Source organism: Nycticebus coucang, chromosome 16 (genome assembly GCF_027406575.1).
Source record: "Nycticebus coucang isolate mNycCou1 chromosome 16, mNycCou1.pri, whole genome shotgun sequence".
NCBI lineage: Eukaryota > Metazoa > Chordata > Mammalia > Primates > Lorisidae > Nycticebus > Nycticebus coucang.
The window spans coordinates 16,025,569-16,049,225 of NC_069795.1; the positions used below are offsets into that span (position 1 = coordinate 16,025,569).

At 38.5% G+C, this 23,657-nt stretch overlaps 1 protein-coding gene and 1 pseudogene across 4 annotated transcripts in view; one reads left to right on the top strand and one right to left on the bottom strand.

Annotated features, from left to right (window-relative positions):
• BACH1 (BTB domain and CNC homolog 1) overlaps nucleotides 1-23,657 on the bottom strand; it is a 70,241-nt gene that overhangs the window by 26,328 nt on the left and 20,256 nt on the right. The window contains exons 1-4 of one of the 4 annotated variants that reach the window (XM_053565086.1): nucleotides 22,180-22,634; nucleotides 19,060-19,355; nucleotides 8,436-9,779; nucleotides 5,864-6,070 (exon numbers count right to left, since the gene is read on the bottom strand). In XM_053565086.1, coding sequence (XP_053421061.1) covers nucleotides 5,864-6,070; nucleotides 8,436-9,779; nucleotides 19,060-19,293 — 1,785 coding nt within the window. In that variant the 5' untranslated portion in view covers nucleotides 19,294-19,355; nucleotides 22,180-22,634. Of the gene's footprint in view, nucleotides 1-5,863; nucleotides 6,071-8,435; nucleotides 9,780-19,059; nucleotides 19,356-22,179; nucleotides 22,636-23,657 lie in introns of those variants that run through there. The other 3 variants (XM_053565085.1, XM_053565083.1, XM_053565084.1) reach the window with 3 other exon arrangements.
• On the top strand, nucleotides 22,789-23,650 carry LOC128567671 (biogenesis of lysosome-related organelles complex 1 subunit 5-like; annotated as a pseudogene).

The following is a 23,657-nucleotide window of genomic DNA, read 5'->3' on the forward strand; positions in this document are numbered from 1 at the left end:
GGTTGCAATGTTATTTTCAGATACAAGTAGATTCAAAGAAACTAAAGTTAAGAAAGACAAAGATGGACACTACATACTGGTCACAGAAACAATATAACGAGAAGACATTTCAATTTTAAATATTTATGTACCCAACTTAAATGCGCCCAGATTTATGAAACAGATCTTGATGGGTCTGAGCAATATGATATCCCATACCATCATAATAGTCAGGGACTTTAACACCCCTCTGACAGAACCAGACAGATCCTCTAAACAGAAACTAAACAAAGATACAAAGGACTTAAATGTGAACCTAGAACAAATGGGATTAATAGACATATACAGAACACACTATTATAAAGCTAAGGAATATACATTCTTTCTCGTCAGCCCATTGTACATATGCCAAAATGGACAACATCCTAGGACACAAATCAAACCTCAGAAAAAGTAAAAGAATAGAAATTATACCTTGTATCTTCTAGGACCACAAGGCAATAAAGATGGAACTCAACTCAAGCAAAAACATTCATCCCCACACAAAGACTTGGAAATTAAACAACCTTATCCTGAATGATAGTTGAGTTCAGGAAGAGATAAAAGAGGAAATCAAATTCCTCAAACATAACAACAATAAAGACACAAGTTACCAAAACCTATGGGATACAGCAAAAGCAGTCTCAAGAGGGGAAGTGATGGCATTCAATGCCTACATTCATAAAAACTTTCAAAGAGACTGCATCAACAAACTCATGAATCATCTTATGAAATTGGAAAAAGAACAATTCCAAAACCAGCAGAAGAACAGAAATAACCAAAATTAAATCAGAGATTAATGAAACTGAAAACAAAGGAATCATTCAGAAAATTAACAAAACAAAAAGCTGGTTTTTCAAAAAAATAAATAAATAAAAACAATAAACCTTTGGCCAGATTAATTAGAAACAGAAAAGTAAAATCTCTATTAACCTCAATCAGAAAACATAAAAGGGAAATATCAACAGATGTCACAGAGATACAACAGATCATCTCTGAGTACTACAAGAAACTCTAGGCCCAGAAATGTGATAATGCGGAGGAAATGGATCAATACATGGAATCAAACCCTCTCCCTAGACTTAATTAAGAAGAAATAGGTCTCTTGAACAGACCAATTTCAAGGGCTGAAATCGAAGAAACAAAATCTCCCAACAAAAAAGTGCCCTGCTCCAGATGGCTTCATGACAGAATTCTATCAAACTTTCAAAGAAGAGCTTATACCCATATTGCAGAAAGTTTTTCAAAAAATTGAGAAGGAAAAAATCTTCCCCAACATGTTCTATGAAGCAAACATCACCTTAATACAAAAACCGGGAAAAGACCCAACTAAAAAGGAGAATTTCAGACCAATTTCACTAATTAATAGAAGATGCAAAAATTCTCAATAAAACCCTAGCCAACAGATCACTGCTACACATTTAAAAAAAAAAAAAAAAAACATTCATTACAATCAAGTAGGTTTCATCTCAGGGATGCAAGGCTGGTTTAATACACGCAAGTCCATAAATGTAATTCACCATATCAACAGAAGCAAAAACAAAGACCATATAATCCTCTCAATAGATGCAGAAAAAGCATTCCAAAAAATTAAGCATCCTTTTCTACTTTTTCTCTTAATTTTTTTATTAAATCATAACTGTGTACATGAATGCATTTATGGGGTACAATGTACTGATTTTATATACAATTTGGAATGCTTACATCAAACTGTTTAACAAAGCCTCCACCTTACTTGTTAAGACATTTGCACTCTGCTCTTATTAGGTTTGACATGTACCCTTGCAATATGCACCATACATGAGGTCCCACCGATTACCCTCACACCACCTGGCCTCCCATCTCCCCTCACCTCATCCTCCTCTTCCCTCTTTCATCCTGGGCTATAGTTGTGTTTTATCTTTCGTATGAAAGTATAGGTGATTACATATTGTTTTCATAATAGTACTGAGTACATTGGATACTTTTTCTTCTATTCTTGAAATGCTTTACTAAGAAGAATGTGTTCCAGCTCCATCCTCTTTTATATAAAAGAGGTAAAGTCTCTTGTCTTTTTTAAGGCTGCATAATACTCCATGGTATACATACCCCATAGTTTATTAACCCATTCATGGGTCAAAGGGTACTTGGACTTCTTCCATGACTTGGAAATGATGAATTGGGCTGCAATAAACATTCTGGTGCAATTATCTTTGTTGTACACTTAGGGAACTAAAAGTAGACCTGCCGTTCGATCCTGCAATTCCTCTACTATGTATATATCCAGAAGACCAAAAATCATTTTACAACAAAGATCAGCATCCTTTTCTAATTAGAACACTTAAGAATATAGGCATAGGTGGCCCATTTCTGAATCTGATCGAAGCCATTTACAACAAACCCACAGCTAATATTATACCGAATGGGGTAAAACTGAAAGCTTTTCCACTTAGAACTGGAACCAGACAACATTGTCCCCTATTGTCACTAGTATTCTGCATAGTGCTGGATGTTCTAGTCAATACAATCAGGCAAGAAAAGGAAATAAAGGGCATCTAAATGGGTGCAGAGGAGGTCAAACTCTCCCTCTTTGCCGACGATAAGACCTTATACTTAGAGAACCCCAAAGACTCAATCACAAGAATCCTGGAAGTAGTCAGAAAACACAGCAATGTCTCAGGATATAAAATCAATGTCCACAAAGCAGTAGCCTTTGTATAAGCCAATAACAGCTAAGATGAGAAGCTAGTCAAGGACACAAATTCCTTCAAAAAAATGAAGCTTCAAAAAAAAAAAAAGAAAGAAATACCTAGGAATATACATAACAAAAGAGATAAAGGACCTCTATACAGAAAATTATGAAACCCTAAGAAAAGAAATAGCAGAAGATACTAACAAATGGAAGAACATACTATGCTCATGGCTAGGAAGAATCAACATTGTTAAACTGTCTCTACTACCCAAAGCAATCTACAGATTCAACACAATCCCCATTAAAATACCATCATCATACTTTCAAGATTTGGAAAAAAGAACTTCATTTTGTATGGAATGAAAAGAAACCATGCATAGCCAAGGCAATTCTTAGTAATAAAAGCAAAGCCAGGGGTATCACCCTACCAAACTTTTGGCTACACTACAAGACCGTAGCGATCAAAACAGCATGATATTGGTACAAAAATAGAGACATTGATATTTGGAACTGAATAGAAAGTGAGATAAAACAAACCTCTTTCAGCTACCTGATCTATAAACCAACCAAAAACACACACTGGGGAAAAGAATCCCTATTCAGTAAATGGTGCTGGGAGAACTGGATAACCACATGTAAAAGACTGAAACTGGACCCATACCTCTCCCCACTTACAAAAGTTTTGATTCAAGATGGATAAAAGATTTAAATCTAAGATATAAAACAATAAAAATCCTTGAAGAAAGTGTGGGAAAAACACTTGAAAGATACTGGCCTGGGGAAAGATTTTATGAAGAGGACATCCATGGCAATTGCAACAACAACAAAAATAAATAAATGGGAATTAAACTGAAAAGCTCTGTACAACTAGAAAAAGAACAACCAAAGCAAACAGATAACCTTCAGAATGGGAAAAGATACTGCTATACTATCAATCGGACAAAAGCTTGATAACTAGGATCTATAGAGAACTCATTTTAATTAACAAAAAAAAAAAAGACCCAACAATCCCATATCTCACTGGGCAACATTAATAGAATCTTTCCTAGAGAAGATAGAGGAATGGCTAACAAACATATGAAAAAATGCTCACTGTCCCTAATCATCAGAGAAATTCAAATCAAAAATACCCTGGGCTATCACCTAACCCCAGTGAAATTGGCCCACATCACGAAGTCTCAAAACTGCAGATGCTGGTATGGATGTGGAGAGAAGAGAACACTTTTACACTGCTGGTGGGACTGCAAACAAATACAACCTTTTTGGAGGAAAGTATGGAGACTCCTCAAAGAACTCCTCAAAGAACTAGACCTCCCATTTGATCTTGAAATCCCATTACTAAGCATCTACCCAGAAGAAATAAAATTCTTTTGTCATAAGGACATTTGCACTAGATTGTTTATCACAGCTCAATTTAGAATCGCCAAAATGTGGAAATAGCCTAAATGCCCACCAACCCAGGAATGGATTAACAAGCTGTTGTGTACATTTACCATGGAATACTATTCAGTCACTAAAAAAGACAGAGATTTTACATCTTTTGTATTAACCTGGGTGGGGGTGGAACACATTCTTCTTAGTAAAGCATCACAAGAATGGAGAAGCAACAATCCAATGTACTGTATTCTAATATGAAGGCAGTAGGTGAGCTAATGCAAGGGGGCGGCAAGTATAGGGGAATGAACAAGTGGGGAGAGGGGAGGAAAGAAGGGGATGGGAGTCACAGTGTATGACACAACTCTTGGGGGCAGTACACAATTATAAGAGGGACTTTATCTAACAAATTCAATCAGTGCAACCTAATTCTTTGTACCCTCAATGAATCCCAAACAATAAAAAAATAATAAATAACTCTCATGCCTCCATTTGTAAACCACTTGGTTTCTCCTTTATATTGTTATACAGTTATGCTCTTTTTATAGCTACACTTTATCTTTTTACATAAAGTATATGCCCATTATATAAATAATATAATTTTTATTTTTTAACCTTTTTTGAAAGCTTGTTTGGAGGTTCTAGCAGGGGAGCGCAGCTACTCGTATACCCTTGACTGAAGAATAGTCCTCCTCTATTGGGGAAGGTCATCCTCTTCAACTGAGTGGGAGGGACGCACATGGAGCAATGAGGAAGGGGACACCCGCCTAGCCAGCCAAATCAGCTGAGTCAACCCTGACAATCAATGGGGTGACAGATGTCACAGCCAGATTGCCCTCACATCCTGATTTTTTAACCTTTCTTGAAGGCATAAAAAGGCAAAAGTTCTTAATAGTTGCTGTTTGCCATTCATAGCTAGAGTGTTCATGCTTGAAAACTTGCTACAATCACAACTTTAATCTCTCATCGATAATTAACAAAGACATAAAACTGAATATTCAAGGAACACTATTACCACTTACTAGGTAGCCACTCTGCTGTCTTTAAGCACATTCTACCTTCAGGATCCATACCTGGTCTGCACTATCACAGCTGTCCTCTTTCATCAATGCCTCCTTCTACTAACCAGCAGGAAAAAGAGAAACACAGGCACAAGTTAATCCATTTTTCACTTAATTTGTATTTGTTTGCTGGGATTAGAAAATAAGATTCAATAAGCAAGCATAATTCTCACTTAGGATCTCAGTAGATATTAAAATTCTCAGGTTTTATCACCCTATCTTGTCAGAATTCTTTTCCTGTAGATGACAGCTCCTCATTGACCTGCCTGTTCTTTGATCTGTCTGTTCCGGTATCAGCCAAAAGAAGTTACTCAAGTCTTTACTGCATTTAAACTAACATCTGGAATATTAGCAAGTATAGACATCAAAAATATCACACAGAAATTAAAGTGATTTATAATTTCTTTAATCTTTACTCAATCACTAGGGATTCGGTAGACAGTAAAAATATGCTTAATTTGAAAATGACTTTTGAAAAGTACCTAGAAATAGTGCTTATATATCTATCATAGTATGTCGTGCTAAAAAACATAGAATATTTATGTAAATAAAATATATCTATGAAAGTCCTACTTTTTTATTCCCAATCTTTCTGAAAATGTGATATAATTTTCCTAAAATGATCACTAATACAGATTAAAATTAATATGTAACGGAGCATTATATCTGACCCAAGAATTTAAGTAGTTATTTCTTCTACAAAACAAAAAAGTAGTAAGTAATAAGAAAGTCTACTTACCAGCTTTTCAATTTCTGATTCAAGGTTTTGTATGCAGTCAAGTTTTCTCTTGCGACAGCGCTGCGCAGCAATTCTGTTTTTACTTCTCCTTCGAATATCATGGATACAATCCAGTTGTTCTGGAGTCAGCTTGTGCATTTTTAACAAGGACTGAAAATCATTTCGAGAGAGTGATATTATCCGTTGTGCATTGAACGGCAGTTTTACCTAGAAGGTAAAATAAACCTTAGTAATTATTGGGGTATTTCGTAATTATACTTAAATCTAAGAAGGTGAAGACGTACATCAAGGGTGGCTTCTCAGAGAACTTCAGATTTGAAAAAAATATAAGACTCTATTCCCAATCTCTATGCAATCCACTATAATGAATATTAATACCATTGATATTTCTAGTCTACTTCAGAGGAAAATTAAGAAGCAGATATTTTTAGCAGATCAAACATATTTCACAGATTTTAACATATTTAAAAGGAAGGACAGAATGTAAGTTACTTTACTATTACATGTTAATACCCCACAGATTTTTACTCAACATAAAAATGAAATCTATTTGTTATTTGAATGGCATTACTATGCAGCACTAACTTAACAGTGGTGTAATTATGCTAGTAATTTCTAAAGCATTTACAAAAATTTTTCTGTAAATGAAAATGGCAGCCATATATAACTCATTCCGAAAGCCACACATTTCACTTGCCAATGCAGAAAGGGTTTAGAAAAGTCTTATGAATATTTTAATGTCATTTTGAACATATTTAAATTTTGAAAAAGATAAATGTCTAAAAAATAATAAAATTGTGGAAGTTTAAATGTACTAATTGTCAAAAATGCAAAGGAAACATAGGTCAGTTATTCTGGCAACCTATTAGCTTGCTTTCAAGCTTACAGGAATTAGTGACATGTTTTAAATGTTTAAAATGTTTTATTTTTAGCATTCTTTTCATAGTAATTCCAAATGGTACATTTATAAATGTCATAAAAATCTATAGATACAAACATATACACATATTAGTTCTTAAATTAAATTCAATACACCCTCTTCCAAAGCTGAGGGTGGAAAAGGCCTCTTCCAAACCTGTCATCTAACAGCTACAAAACCAAAGAAAATGCTAAAGAACAGGATGTGTAGAAAATGGATCCCTGGTATAATGGCTCTGGGAAAATAGTACAGCTGCAATGGAAAATAGTATGGAGGTTCCTCAAAAAAATCAAAAATGCGACCACCATATCCACCATATCAGCAATCTCACTCCTGAGTATAACTAAAATCAGGATCTCGAAGGGATGTCTGTACTCCTCTATTCACTGCTACACTGCTCACAAAAGCCGAGATGTGGAAACAACCTAATGTCCACAGGATGAATGGCCAGATAAAGAAAACTTGGCAGACAGACGAACAAATACTACTCAGTCTTATAAACAGGAAGTCCTGACATTTGCTACAATACAATAGAGATGAACTTGAAGGGCATTATGCTAAGTGAAATAAACCACACACAGGACAGCTAATCCTACATGATCCCACTTAGACGAAGCATCTAAAATAGTCATACACAGAGAAACAGACAGCGGAACGGGAGTTGCCAGAGGCCGGGCAGAGGGGAAAAGGCACAATTGCTGTTCAGTGGGTAAAGTTTCAATGACTCGAGATGAGTAAGTTCCAGAGCTCTGCTGCACAACACTGTGCCCATAGTTAACAACACTGTATTGTGCATTTAAAAGTCTATTAGGAGGCTAGATGTCTTAGTAAGTATTCTTATACAATAAAAAATAAATAAATCCTAAAAGGCAAAAATGCAATGTGTAAAACAGACAAGTAATTTATTTAAAAGTACAAACTGCAACTCTAAAAAGAAAATTGAACTTTGAAATAAAATCATATTAAGAAAAGAATTGTTAGTAGTATTTTTTAAAAGAACAGAACCCTATTATTATGGGATTTATAGTAATATTTTATAAACAGTGACTATCAAATTAAACTTTTATACAAAGAGTACACAGATCAAACCTGGTATGACTAATATTATGCCAGCTACATGTAACTCATGCTAAATTATTAAGCCAATCCTTAAACTAATGACTGAAATGGCTAAGGGGGGCAGGGAGGGAATCAATGGTCAAGAAAATACTAAGTCCAAAAAATTTCATGAGAAGCCACGTTCCTATAACTAGTCACTGCTAAACCACTGCTCAGTGACTAGCTCCAAGTCCGGAGATCCTTGTGGCAATGAATAAGACTGAATGAATAAATGCTGTATTTTTCATGGCACTGTCATGTAATAACCACAGAATCATTCTTTTTTCTCTTGGGATATGGCATTTGATTTAAACAGTTACATGGCCCAGGGGTGAACCTACTCTATAGTTAATATAAATATGCTTACTTGAAATGCATGAAGAGATAAGTCCCTCAAATTTCATCTCTTTTAGGATTTATCAGTCTTGTAGTTAACTGCCTATGAGTTCCCTCCTCCCTCCCTGGGCCTGCCCATAGCCCTAGTGACACGATGGGAGCTGACCCAGAGCAAATCTCAATTAATGTCTGATAAACAATGAAGAAAGAACATCTCACCTCACATTCTTGTTCTCTGGCTGAACAGGACTCACTGTCCCCTTCTGTGTCCGTCTCAGAGTCATCTCCCAAGCTAATTACACAAGCATACGGACAAGGTTCCTGCTGGGGTTCTGAAACGTAATCATCGTTTCCAATTTCCAAATTGCTTGAACAGCCTTCAGTACTCAGAGTACTTATAAAAGGGCAGTTGACAGAACTCAGCGTTGTGAAAGTCCTCTGACCTGGTTCTGGGCTCTCGCTGATCCTGATCCCTAACCAGGGACACTCCGACCGCTTCTGGGAGTAGCTCTGTTCTGAGCCATCCTTGGCCACAGCAGGTGATAACTGAGCTTGGCAGGGAGACTCCGTGCTACAAAGGTCACTCCAGAAGCCCTTCGCTAGGTGTTCTGCCACTTCTCGCTCCACACTGCTCCGGTCGCCAGAGGCAAGGCTACTATCTTCCCTAGGACCTGAGTCAGATTTCAGGTGTAAATCTTGACTTTCACCAAACGTTTTCTCTTCTTGAATGTCTGTACCTGACAAAGGCTTTTCTGTTATCGCAGCTGTGTTCTGCATACCGGCAAAATTCAAGTCACCATAGTGGTCATATGTGTGTAAAAGAGACAGAGAATAGAGCCCGTGAGGGTCTGTGGAAGAACCGTAGGGGAAAGGAGTCTCTTCTGTTTTTTCAGTTGGGCATTGAGAAACAAGATCTTCCTTCTTTGTTTCTTCAGGGTCCATTGCCAATTTATTTTCTCCACATTTTAAAACCACCTGCAAATCCACACACTCAGGGGCCCCTCCTGGGCACTCACTTTCGGGTGTCTCATTTGGCTGCAGAGAAGCACGAGCGTCTTTGACACTGGATTCCACAGTGCGGACTCTGTCAGTTCCAAATGCTTTTTGGAATTTTCTGTATTTGGGGCATAAAGATGGCAAAGTTAGAGCAGAGTCCTTTTCGAAGCACATGGACTCGCAGGTTTGACTGGCACTGTCTTGTAGAGGAGGTGATACTTTTGTGTTTCCTGGAGAAATGCAGAGTTTATATCGAGGGGTCTGAACATTTTTATTTTCCAGAAATTCCTTCACTTCATCAATTTCTAGATCCCTCTTCTCCAAAAGTGAAAATTTATAGTCTGTCTTTGGACAATGTGATGGAAAGCACTTTTTTCTCGACCATTCTGGCTGGTTTGCAGTGGACTCCAAAAACTTAAATTTGAGAAACTGAAAGCAGGATTCCTCAATATCATGTACACTTAAAAACTCCACACACTTGCACACTTCATCCACATTGTCTTTACTCAAAATCAGTTTAGCAGTGTATGCAAACTGAATTAAAGGTTCAAATCCTTTAACGGTCACCTGTTAATATAAAAAATAAAAACAAATACATCATTTAAAAGCTGTCTAGTAGGTAAAAAGAAGAGAAGTAGAAAAGAAAGATGTAAAACTTATTTGTGATAATTACAAAATAGGAATTTTAATTTGATAAGAAAATATTCTTCCAGACATTGTAAAGCAAAGGGAGACTGGATAGCTTGCTTATCACACCCTGTTCAATGAAACCTTCCACTCATCAATTCCACTTTTAATACCACATGGATTATGGTTTGCTCACATGAAGTAAAGACATGAGACATTTCCACAATCTTCCCATGTCAGCAGAAATTAATCATCTATGGAATAGAGCAGGACGGTCACCACTTGCCACATACACAGTGAGCACCAGGAGTCTGTTACCAGCCCAGCTCAACAACACCGACTGCTACAAAGTACAGGAGTACACTTTTTAAGTATTAAAAGACAACACACATAAAGAACTTACAAAGAAGTCGTGACCCATGGTGAACGCGTAGCAAATGGCAACTATCACAACTTTTGCTTATGCCAAAGATTTCTAAAAAGAAAATATTAAACTACAGGTTTTAAAAAGTGATCTAAGTGAAGCTTCAAAAATCATGCCTCGCCAGCAGTCTCTGTAACGCGGTGACCTGCAGGTACTGGGAGACCTGTAGGGAGGACACCGGGACATCTCTGAAGCTGGGAAATATCAAGAAACTGATGTTCAGGCCCGGACCTCCTTAAGAGCTGTGCAGGATCAGCTACCAGTGCCCAGACCTCCATAAGAGCTGCGCACGATCAGCTATTGGTGCCCGGACCTCCGTAAGAGCTGTGCCGCTATCAGCCATCTGCCCCCGTCTAGACCCTGGTCAGAGCTGCGCCCGCTGGGCCTCTGCACGCCCTGGCCAGGAACTCCAGGAGCCGCGCAACCCCAAATCCTCCCTCCTGTACCCTCCCTGCCTCCACACTGGCCTGCTCACTGGCCATGAACTCTGGTAGCCGCATGCCCTCTGGCGCCCTCCTGCCTCTGTGCAGAGCCCTTCTCCTGGCCAGATTGCTGGAGCCTTGGGCTCTCTGAGCCAAAGTCACTAGACACCAGGCACTCCTAGAACCGTGTGCATCCCCTCCCCCACCCTGTAGCTGGATCCGGGTGAGTCACACTCCGGAGCTGCTCCCACAACCAGAACTCTCTGGTTGGGGCAGCCCCAGAGGAGCTACACAGGGTCACTCCCTACAAAGATCCAGCAACAAAAGAGTGACCCCGCTGGGGTCTAATCTTGGAGAAGCACCTCCCCAACTGAGGACAGCTAGAGGCAACGGTGAAAAAACAATCATGAGGCAAAATCAACGGACAAACTCTGGCAATATGAATAATCAGAGTAGATCAACTCCCCCAAGGATCAATGGGGAAGACACAGCACATGATCCCATGCACAAACAAATAGCTGAGATGTCAGAAATTGAATTCAGAATCTGGATAGCAAATAAGATCGAACTAGAATTCCAAGCAGTAACCCAAAAGATATCTCAAGAATTCAACAAATTCAAAGACCAAATGACCAAAGATTTTGACACATTGAGACAAGAAGTTGCAGCCCTCAAAGATCAGAGAAACACAGTAGAATACCTCAGTAACAGAATGGAGCAAGTACAAAAAAGGATTTCAGACACTGGAGACGAAGCTTTCGAACGCTCCCAAACTGTCAAAGAGGAAGAGAAATGGAGGGCAAAAACAGATCACTGTCTCGGAGAGCTCTGGGATAATTCGAAGAAAATCAATATTCGTCTTATAGGGATCCCTGAAAACAACGAAGTGGCTTCACAAGGCACAGAGTCTCTTCTCCATGAGATTATGAAGGAGAACTTTCCAGACATGCCAAGAGATTCTGAAATTCAGAAAGAAAACAGTTTGAGAACTCCAGCACAGCTCAACCCCTTATTGACACACCATAATCAATAAAACATCCCCCAGACACACCATAATCAATTTCACTAAAGTTAATATGAAGTAGAAAATTCTGAAAGCAGCCAGATGAAAGAAAACTATCACCTACAAGGGCAATAATATTAGAATAACTGCAGATCTCTCTGCTGAAACCTTTCAAGCTACAAGAGGATGGTCATCAACTTTGAATCTCCTAAAACAAAATAACTTTCAACCCAGGATCCTGCATCCAGCTAAACTGAGTTTCATTTATGCTGGCAAAATTAAATACTTTAACAACATTCACATGTTGAAGAAATCTGCCATAACTAAACCAGCTCTCCAGGATATTCTCAGACTTATCCTCCATAAAGACCAGTGTAATCTTCCACCACAAAAGTAAACCCACCCAGAAAATTTTGATCAAATTCCAACTTCCACAGTCGCAAAAGGATTAAAAATGTACACCGGACTCTGGAAAGGCTTATCAATATTCTCAATTAATGTGAATGGTTTAAATTGTCCCCTAAAGAGGCACAGGTTGGCTGACTGGATACAAAAACTGAAGCACAATATCTTTTGCATACAAGAATCACATCTTACATTAAAAGACAAATATAGACTCAAGGTGAAGGGATGGTCATCTATACTCCAGGCAAATGGAAAGCAGGAAAAAGCAGGCGTTGCAATCCTATTCGCAGACACAATAGGCTTTAAAACAACCGAAATAAGGAAGGATAGGGATGGACACTTCATATTTGTTAAAGGTAATACTCAATATGATGAGATTTCAATTATTAATATTTATGCACCCAACCAGAATGCACCTCAATTTATAAGAGAAACTCTAACAGACATGAGCAACTTGATTTCCTCCAGTTCCATAGTAGTTTGAGATTTTGATACCCCTTTAGCAGTGCCGGATAGATCCTCTAAAAAGAAGCTAACCAAAGACATTTTAGATTTAAACTTAACCATCCAACATCTGGACTTAACAGACATCTACAGAACATTTCATCCCAACAAAACTGAATTCACATTCTTCTCATCAGCCCACGGAACATACTCCATAATCGACCACAAACTAGCCATAAATCTAACCTCAGCAAATTAAAAAAAATAGAAATTATTCCTTGCATCTTCTCAGACCATCATGGAATAAAAGTTAAACTCAATAACAACAGAAACCTGCATACCATACAAAAACATGGAAGTTAAACAACCTTATGCTGAAGGATTGATGGTTATAGAAGAGATTAAGAAGGAAATCACCAAGTTTTTGGAACAAAACAACAATCAACACACATGAATTACCAGAATCTCTGGGATACTGCAAAGGCAGTCCTAAGAGGGAAATTTATAGCACTGCAAGCCTTCCTCAAGAAAGCGGAAAGAGAGGAAGTTAATAACTTAATGGGAAATCTCAAGCAAGTGAAGAAGGAAGAACACTCCAACCCCAAACCCAGCACAATTAATTAAATAAATAACCAAATAATAACCAAATAAATAACCTTCAGAGCAGAATTGAATGAAATTGAAAACAAAAGAATTATACAACAGATCAATAAATCCAAAAGTTGGTTTTTTGAAAAGATCAATAAAATAGATAAACCTTTGGCCAACCTAACCAGTAAAAAAAAAGAGTAAAATCTCTAATTTCATCAATCAGAAATGGTAATGATGAAATAAAAACAGACCCCTCAGAAATTCAAAAACTGTTAACAAATACTACAAGAAACTCTACTCTCAGAAATATGAAAATCTGAAAGAAATCGATCAATACCTGGAAGTACATCACCTACCAAGACTTAGCCAGAATGAAGTGGAAATGTTGAACAGGCCTATATCAAGTTCCGAAATAGCATCGACTATACAAAATCTCCCTAAAAAAAAAAAATCCCAGGACCAGAATTACGTCAGAATTCTACCAAACCTTTAAAGAAGAACTAGTACCTATATTACTAAACCTCTTCCAAAATACAGAAAAAGAAGGAATACTACCCAACACATTCTACGAAGCTAACATCACCTTGATCCCAAAACCAGGGAAAGACCCAACAAGAAAAGAAAATTATAGACCAATATCATTAATGAATATTGATGCAAAAATACTCAATAAGATCCTAACAAACAGAATCCAACAACATATCAAAAAAATTATACACCACAACCAAGTGGGATTTATCCCAGGGTCTCAAGGCTGGTTCAACATATGTAAATCTATAAATGTAATTCAATACATAAACAAACTAAAAAATAAAGACCATATGATTCTCTCAATTGATGCAGAAAAAGCTTTTGATAATATCCAGCATCCCTTCATGATCAGAACACTTAAGAAAATTGGTGTAGAAAGGACATTTCTCAAACTAATAGAGGCCATCTACACCAACCCAGAGCCAATATCGTATTGAACAGAGTTAAATTGAAATCATTTCCACTAGATCAGAAACCATGCAAGGTTGCCCATTGTCTCCATTGCTCTTTAACATTGTAATGGAAGTTTTAGCCATTGCAATTAGGGAAGAAAAGGCGATCAAGGGTATCCACATAGGGTCAGAAGAGATTAAACTTTCACTCTTCACAGATAATATGATCATATATCAGGAAAACACTAGGGATTCTACTACAAAACTTTTAGAAGTGATCAAGGAATACAGCAATGTCTCAGGCTACAAAATCAACACCCATAAATCTGTAGCCTTTATATATACCAACAATAACCAAGCTGAAAAAACAGTCAACGACTCTATTTCTTTCACAGTAGTGCCAAAGATGATGAAATATTTGGGAGTATACCTAACAAAGGATGTGAAAGATCTCTATAAAGAGAACTATGAAACTTTAAGAAAAGAAATAGCTAAAAATGTTAACAAATGGAAAAACATACCATGCTCAGGGCTGGGAAGAATCAACATTGCTAAAATGTCTATACTACCCAAAGCAATATATAATTTTAATGCAATTCCTATTTAAAGCTCCATTGTCATATTTTAATTTCCTTAAAAAAATACTTCCTTTAAATGGAATCAGAAAAAAACCTCAAATAGCCAAAACATTACTCAGCAATAAAAACAAAGCAGGAGGACTCACGCTACCAGACCTGAGACTGTATTATAAATCGATAATGATCAAAACAGCATGGTACTGGCACAAAAACAGAGTAGATGTCTGGAACAGAATAGAGAACCAGGAGATGAATCCAGCCACTTAACATTATTTGATCTTTGACAAGCCAATTAAAAACATTCAGTGGGGAAAAGTTTCTTTATTTAACAAATGGTGCTGGGTGAACAGGCTGGCGATCTGTAAAAGACTGAAACTGGACCCACACCTTTCACCATTAACTAAGATAGACTGTCACTGGATAAAAGATTTAAACTAAAGACATGAAACTATAAAAGTACTTGAAGAAAGTGCAGGGAAAACTCTGAAGGAATCGGCCTGGGTGAATATTTTATGAGGAGGCCTCCCCAGGCAATGGAAGCAGCATAAAAAATACACTACTGGGATCTGATCAAACTAAAAAGCTTCTGCACAGCCAAGAACATAGTAAGTAAAGCAAGCAGACAGCCCTCAGAATGGGAGAAAATATTTGCAGGTTATACCTCCAATAAAGGTTTGATAACTAGAATCCACAAAGAACTCAAACATATTAGCAAGAAAAGAACAAGTGATCCCATCTCAGGGTGGGCAAAGGACTTGAAGAGAAACTTCTCTAAAGAAGACAGATGCACGATCTACAAACACATGAAAAAAAGCTCATCATCCTTAATCATAAGAGAAATGCAAATCAAAACTACTTTGCGATATCACCTAACCCCAGTAAGAGTACCCACATAACAAAATCCCAAAACCAGAGATGTTGGCGTGGATGTGGAGAAAAGGACACGCTTCTACACTGTTGGTGGGAATGCACACTAATACGTTCCTTTTGGAAGGATGTTCGGAGAATACTTAGAGATCTAAAAATAGACCTGCCATTCGATCCTATAATTCCTCCTCTAGGTATATACCCAGAAGACCAAAAATCACAATATAACAAAGACATCTGTACCAGAATGTTTATTGCAGCCCAATTCATAATCGCTAAGTCATGGAAGAAGCCCAAGTGCCCATCGACCCATGAATGGACATGCAAATTGTGGTACATATATACCATGGAATATTATGCAGCCTTAAAGAAAGATGGAGACTTTACCTCCTTAATGTTTACATGGATGGAGCTGGAACATATTCTTCTTAGCAAAGTATCTCAGGAATGGAAGAAAAAGTATCCAATATACTCAGCCCTACTATGAAGCTAAATTATAGATTTCACATGAAGGCTATCACCCAACTATAGCACAAGAATATGGGGAAAGGGTCAAGGGAGGGGAAGGGAGCAAGGAGGTTAGGGTAGCGGGAAGGTAGTAGGTTGGACCACACGTATGGTGCATCTTAGAATGGGTACAGGCGAAACTTACTAAATGCAGAATACAAATGTCTACATAAAATTACTAAGAAAATGCCATGAAGGCTACATTGAATAGTTTGATGACATTATTGCAGATTGTATATGAAACCAGCACATTGTACCCCTTGATTGCACTAATTTACCTAGCTATGATTTAACAATAAAAAAAAAATAAAAGAAAAAAGAAACTGATGTTCCTATCACTAGAGCCACTCCTCTGCTCTCCCTGAAATTCAGGGCCTCTGTTTTCTTCTCCTATATCTCTCTTAAAAATGGAAGGTAAAATTTAAGTCCCTGTGCTCCCTGAAAAAAAAAAAAAAAAAAAAAAAATCATGCCTTGGTACTGTTTCAGCAAATATTCATGGACTCTAGGTAACAAAACCTTTAAGCAGAAATTTGCACGTTTACACTAAACCTCCTTCTGTAGGCTGAGGGACAGATGGAGCCGTCAGAAGCCTCAGAGAGGGTTAAATCACAAAACCCGTTTAGTGAATTCCCATATGACTGATCAAGATATTAGCATAATGACCTTAAAAACATGCTCAGCTGTGAGTATTTAACTTAAATGGCTGAAATGAAAAAATAGTGACACCACCAACTACTGGTGAGTACACAGATTAGCTGATCACTCCCATGTTGGCAGTGAGAACACAGACTAGCACGGCCAGATTGAAAAACAGTTTGGTCGTTTCTTATAAAACTAAGCAGACAGGCTACATTTGACTCAGCAATTGCTCTCTTGGTCCTTAGTACAAGAAAAACAAAACACAGGGTGGCGCCTATGGCTCAGTGGGTAGTGCACCGACCCCATATACCGAGGTTGGCGGGTTCGAACCTGGCCTGGGCCAAACTGCAACAACAAAAAAGTAACCAGGCGTTGTGGCAGGCGCCTGTAGTCCCAGCTACTCAGGAGGCTGAGGCAAGAGAATCGCCTAAGCCCAAGAGCTGTGAGCTGTGATGCCACAGCCCTCACTACCAAGAGCAACAACATGAGAAAAAAAAGAAAGAAAAACAAAAACAAAACACTTACATTTACACAAAAACCTGCAGACAAATGTGCACAGCAACTGTATTTGTAATAGCCCAAAATGAAACTTAGCCTGATTTTCTTCAATAGGTGAAAAGTTCTTTTTAAAAACCAACTGATACTCTGAAATATACTCAGAAATAAGTAGAAACAAACTATTAATACAACTTGGATAATCTCATCAAAGTAGAAAAAAGTCAATCCCAGAAGGTCACATACTATATGATTCCACTTATATAATATTTTTTGAAATGACAAAACTTTACGGAGGAGGACAGATTAAGGGCTGCCAGAGGTTAGAGAGAAGCGTGAGGGGCTGAGGGGCTGAAGAGTGGGAGGGATGGTTGTAACAGGTAAGAGTGGGTGTCGGAACTATTCAGTAGCTTCACTGCTGACAGATACACAGACCTTCACAGGAAACGGGATGCAATTTATACATACTGAGATTAGTACAGGAATTTTCAACCGCTGTGCAGCCATACTCGTGTGCTTATGAGAGGTTCTTAGGAAAGCCATGAAAATTTTTAAAGATCATTAATTAAATTATTTTTGAAAGAAGTTCAAAGCACAATAAGTAATTTTTTTTTTATTTACTCTTTTCTTTGATCAACATAATTTAAATGTGCTGCGGAAGGTTCTAGTGTGCCTTGAGATAAAACAGGTTGAAAACACTAGATTAGTACAAGTAAAACTGGAGCAACTGAATACAATGAGTGGATCCTATCAACGTCAATACCCTGGTTGTAATATTATGCTATGATTTTGCAAAATGTTACTCCTATTGACACTGGGCAAAGTACAAAAGGGAACTTTCCACATTATTTCTTATAGCTGTATATGAATTTACAATTATCTCAAATTCTGCTTTACTTAGAAAGTCTTGTGAAATAATTTGAAAATATGCACGATAAATGTATTTCCATTATGATGCACGTTTTTCCTTCTTTAAAACAATGCTATGGTATAGGTTGGTCTTTTTGTCCTAGTTTCTTACTAATGCACCCTTCACTCTGACTTCTGCCACAGAAATGACAATCTATCTGTTCTCAAAACCACAGCTATAATTTCATAGTAATTTGCATAGCCAGCAACAAGCTAAACTACAAACAGTTTACCTGTATCCAACAGAGAACATCCTATACAGACCAATCATCACACACAGAGAAGTTCTAGATACTCCACATTCCTCTTACCAACTTCTGTGTCCCAGCACCAAACGCTGGACACTCTGCTACCACTGACTAAAGGCAACAAGCCGTCTTACTGAGAGTCAGGTGACCACCAGGCCTCCACCCTAGGGAGAAGTCTCTTTGAGGCAGGACGTTAACAAAGACAAACGTTTATGAGCTTGACTCTACAACATGCTGGGGAAAAGTACATAAAACTAAGTCTCTATAAGTAAGATACAAACCATTTCTTTTTTTCTACCAATACATAAAGACAATCTCAAGAAAAAAGAAAGGGGAAAGACAGAATACTTAGGGAGCATCTTCTTTTCATGGGAACCATCTTGGGGAACTGGACGTTTTATAGAGCCCTGGATATAGTTGGTGAATACAGGAAAAGGTCCACAGGGAGAGAATGTGACACTGCATGGCCTCTCCAAGCTGTGACTCGTCCACATGTCTGTAATTCACTGTGTGTGCCCTGATTTGACCATTTTATGAAAACTAACGTAAGTGGGTTAAGTTATTCAATTGTTCAATAAACACTGTTAACTAACATCTCAAGTTAATGATTTTACATGAAAAAAAAAGCTAAAGAAATGGGTTGCTGCAGAACCTGAAAAATTTCTTGACCTCTTGACAAGGACATGGTACTTTATTTTTAACTTTATAATCCATAAGAAATTTAAGAAAATTAAATTAAAATCACCAGGAGCACGCTCTCTCACCTCTTCTGGCAGGGTGATGTTGAGCTCCGCATCAGCCTGGCCCACGATTCTCGAGTGGAAGTAGCTGCTGCATGCTGCCAGCACTGAACGGTGTGCGCGGAACCGCTGACCCTCCACGAAGACGGTCACGTCGCACAGCACGTCCTTCTTCCTCTGATCGTTGAGGCTGAGCAAGACATTGGTGCTGTGCATGGAAGACTCGTAGGCAAAAACCGAGTTCTCACTCACAGACATTCTGTGTAAGAAATGGTGTCCAGGGAAGTTCAGCGGAAAGCATGCTTCTAGTTGTCATCAACCTGCAAACACACAAACAATACGTCACTTAAATGAAAACATGTTCTGAAATGTTTTTAAAAATGCCAGATTGTGAAACATAAATTAAAATACATACTCACTGCTGAAACAGAAATGAAAATTAAAACCTCCAGAAAACAACCTAGAAATGTTTATTCACTTTACCATACCTAATAGGCTCCGGACAGCCGTATTTCTAATTTTAGGGAAAGTTTCTTGGAGTGAGGGAGGGAAGAACTTTCTGACCCCAGGATTTCATGGCTCTGTGAAAGTGAGACATCGCACAGTGAGAGAACACCTACTGTGAGCAAACTGACATCTGGGAGCATCTAAACCCTGCTGCTTTGAGACAGTGTAGGGGGAGCGGGGCGCAGAGTGGTAGGAGGGGAGGGCCCCAGAGGTCACGTGAGGATGAGACTGAACAGCAGGACAGGCATGTGGAGTCCACATTCTCTCAGTCCATCCCTCAGCGTCTGACAATGGGTGAGTTTAGTGCTTTATAACAAAGGGCACCATCTACAAAAGGTCAAGTTCCTCCAAAGAAGAAAACGACTCAAATTTGTCAGGCCAGATCTTGACAATTAGTCTTTTTATTTTATACATTATCTTACTTTACTACAAACACAGGCAATAAGTAAACTACCTCCTCCCTAGAAACTTCTGGTTTTCCCAATATGTTAAAGTATAAGAGACAGTTGTTAAAAGTTCACATTTTTAAAAACAAATACTAATATGTCCCCAAACCTTGTTTGACCACATACGCACTATTGGCAACAAAAGAAAAATAAAATAGGGTGGTGCCTGTGGCTCAAAGGAGTAGGGCTCCAGCCCCATATACCGGAGCCAAAAACTGCAAAAATAAAATAAAATAAAATAAAATGGTACACCAAAATATGTACACTATCCACATTCTTCAGGTATGTATAACTATTCTGATGTGTTATGTTCTGAAACACAGAGAAGTAGATGTAGTAAGTTAAAAAAGAAGTTCTATTGCTAATAGTTTCTTGCAGCCCTAGGGGTGTGGATTGGCTGCGAGGACCACACTGAAGGAGGAGGATGAGCTCCTGGGGCATCATCTCTGCACATTCGCTTCTGGTCTTCTGACACCTTACTTGCTGCACGAACCATGGGAGGCCTTCAAACTTCAGCAAGAGAATAAGCATTATTATTTTCAGATTCACTACCCCTCAGACAAAAATGAAAAGAGAAACAGGGACTACTGAAGCTCAGGTGAATTCCAACTCCAAGACAGGCTTCGTTTCAAATCCATGAAATGCATCCAAAAATTCTCTGCTATTTAGTGTTTATTATTAAAGTCCTCAACATAACTAAAATACTAAGAAATAGTCAACGAAGATAAAATCTCTCATCATGTGGTTAAAATTTAACTGAGGTTAAGTACACAATTAATCATTTACTGATTCAGCATACCAAATGAAATCACTGGTGACTTCAAAATTAAAACTATAACTAATTCAACTTGTGGGCTATGCCCATACAAGAGTAATTTAACAATTGTATGAGTATTTTAGTTACCAAAACAAAGAATTCATGTTAGGGATATTAGGGAAAGCCGTCATTCAAAGAAATATGTATCTTCTAAAGATGTTACCATGCAAACTGCCCTCTTCTTGTCCAGAGCACACTGGACTCCCTGGCCAAGCCAGACTCCACAGCTGACCATCTGCCCTCCTATGTATCTGTACCTAAGACTCCAGCCTTCCTATTCTTTCCTGGTATCTGGCTTGTAAACCCCTGAAACTATCCCATTCTTATTTATATCTCATCATTTTGCAGAACACAGCACACCAAGCAAAACAAAAAACTGAAAAGGTGTGCAGACTAGCATCACTATCAACTTACAGTGCCAATCTCAGGATCTCAGCACTGTTTATTGATTCTTTTGTACATCCCTGCCTCCTGCTCTCTGTAAGTTTTCCAACTTGCCACCTTTCTCCTCAATCAGCATCTCTCCCAACAGACCACCATAATTGTGGACCAACCTCAAAAAAAAAAAAAAAACCGTCCTCCTGCCTCCACCAGGTTCTCTCTCTGTCAGAACAATCCACAATGTCTTCTCTTGATCCCCCACCATCCTCGCTTCTCGCTTTCTCTCATATATACTCAGCTTCTCCCTCCAGACCGGCTCCTTCCCATAGTTTCTGTTCATAAATAGGTTTAATTCTCTCCACAGTCTGTCTTAAAAAAAAAAAAAAATCAACCACATCACTTCTCGGCCTTTTTGCTAAGCTTAAGTGTCTAAAAAAAAAAAAAATCAACCACTAACAGTAAATAATTATTAAGCTCTAATTCTGCCCAGGTACTGAGCTAACTGCTAGATAAAGTTTATCTCACTTACTCCTCACAAAACCCTATGATGTTCTATCCACCCAATTGAACAGATGAGGAAATCAAGGCTCAATGAGAAGTATCTTGGCCAACAACAAAAGACCAATAAGACCAAGAAGGGGAATTCTTATTGAGTATTTGTAACTACTTCACTGTCTGTCTCCAGTTAGCACTAGCTGAATGCACCATATAAGACCCACAGCAGTAATGGAGAAGCCAGCTATTACTAAAAGGTTATGCTTAAGAATGAGAAAATGAACCTCACAGAAAGTCAGAAACAAAAGATTTGGCCTGAGCTTCACAAAGATTAGTACTCTGGGCCTTGGACACTGGGGCTTAAAGGTTCTGTGGATCCTCAAAGTGAGTCTGGCATAAACAACTTTCACACCTTCACTCCAGAGCTGCTGGTAGCCCACCTCTGTGTATCTGTGGCCTGCTGCTTCTCATCCTGCCACGGGTTGACCCATTACTCACCTCAAAGTGCAGAGAGAGCCTTTTTTTTTTTGCTGAATATCCATTTAGGCAGTTTTCAGTAACATCACCTCATGGGTGATGGCCAGCTTACAGAGTTGCTGCCTTTGGGCAAGATGCCAACCCCAGTCTTATCAGCTGCAGCTGGCAGAAGCTAGAGAATCAGGTGGTAAAACAGAGAAGAGCCAGTCCAAAGTGGACCAAGTGTATAAATTATGCTCTCTGGGGGTCACTCCTGACACCTTGATCGGCGAGCTCCCACTTTCTCTCAGAATCCGGCTGCCTCTGTCTCTCAATGGTGAGGTCCTCTCCTCTTTGTGTGCCTGGCATAATTCAAATCCAAGCCGTCATCAGCTCCTGCCTGGGCAAACGCTGTTTAACCTTTTGCAATGGTTCACAAGGTCACTAAAGTACAAATACAGGGTGGCCATAAAGTTCATGTGCAATTTAAAACACTGTGCAATTTAAAATTGCACACAGACTTTATGGCCACCCTATATAGTTACATAAAATTAAAAGTAAAATCAAGTTTTGAATAGTTTATCCAAGTATTTTGCATGTAATACGGATATTTACACTCTAAAAAAAGAATGCCAGTTGAAACTGGTCGGGATGAGTGGCGGAGGAACAAAGACCCCTGTGGGTTGTGAGACAACCCTGGGTGGCGGCAACAAGAAGAGGGACTCTCTGGGGACCACGGGCTCTGGGGACTGCAGGCTCAGCCCACCTCATTATCAAGGACCTTGGAGAAATTCATTCAAGGCTCTTGGATCACAGACCAGTTATTCAAGGTGAAACTCGTTATTCTGTAAAAGAATTTGAAGAAAAACGTGGTCTTTGAGAAATGCGAGTTCTTGAAATTTTGAAGAATATGGTCCATGAAACAAACGAACATACTCTTCCCAAATGCAGAGAAACAATGCAGGACAACTTAAGCCAAGTTCTTCAGAGATTGCAAGCAGCTAATGATTCAGTTTGTAGGCTCCAACAGAGGGAGCAGGAACGAAAAAAGATTCATAATGACCATTTAATAGCTAGTGAGAAACAGCACTTACTCCAATGGGAAGACTTCATGAAGGAACAACCCAGCAAAAGGGCTGAAGTGGATGAAGAACACAAAAAGCCATGGAGAAGCTCAAAGAACAATACACTGAGATGGAGAAAGACCTAGCAAAATTTTCAGTCTTTTAAGGACTTAAACCACAACAGTGACAAACTAACGAGAAAACATTTGCCTCCTCCCTAAGAAATATTCCCACCAAACCATTAGCCTCTACTTCCAGCTTAGCAATATATTCAGTGGCACTCATATCAGAAGAGAGGTACTTCTGCTGGAGTTCTGATTAAATGTTTAATAGAAAAAGATTCTGCATTTGTCTGCTTTTAAGTGCCTATATGTGATTATTTGAATGGGGAGGAAGAGGAAAAATGGGATAATCAGAACTGATCTTTTCCATTCATTAGGTCAGAGAACTGTAAGC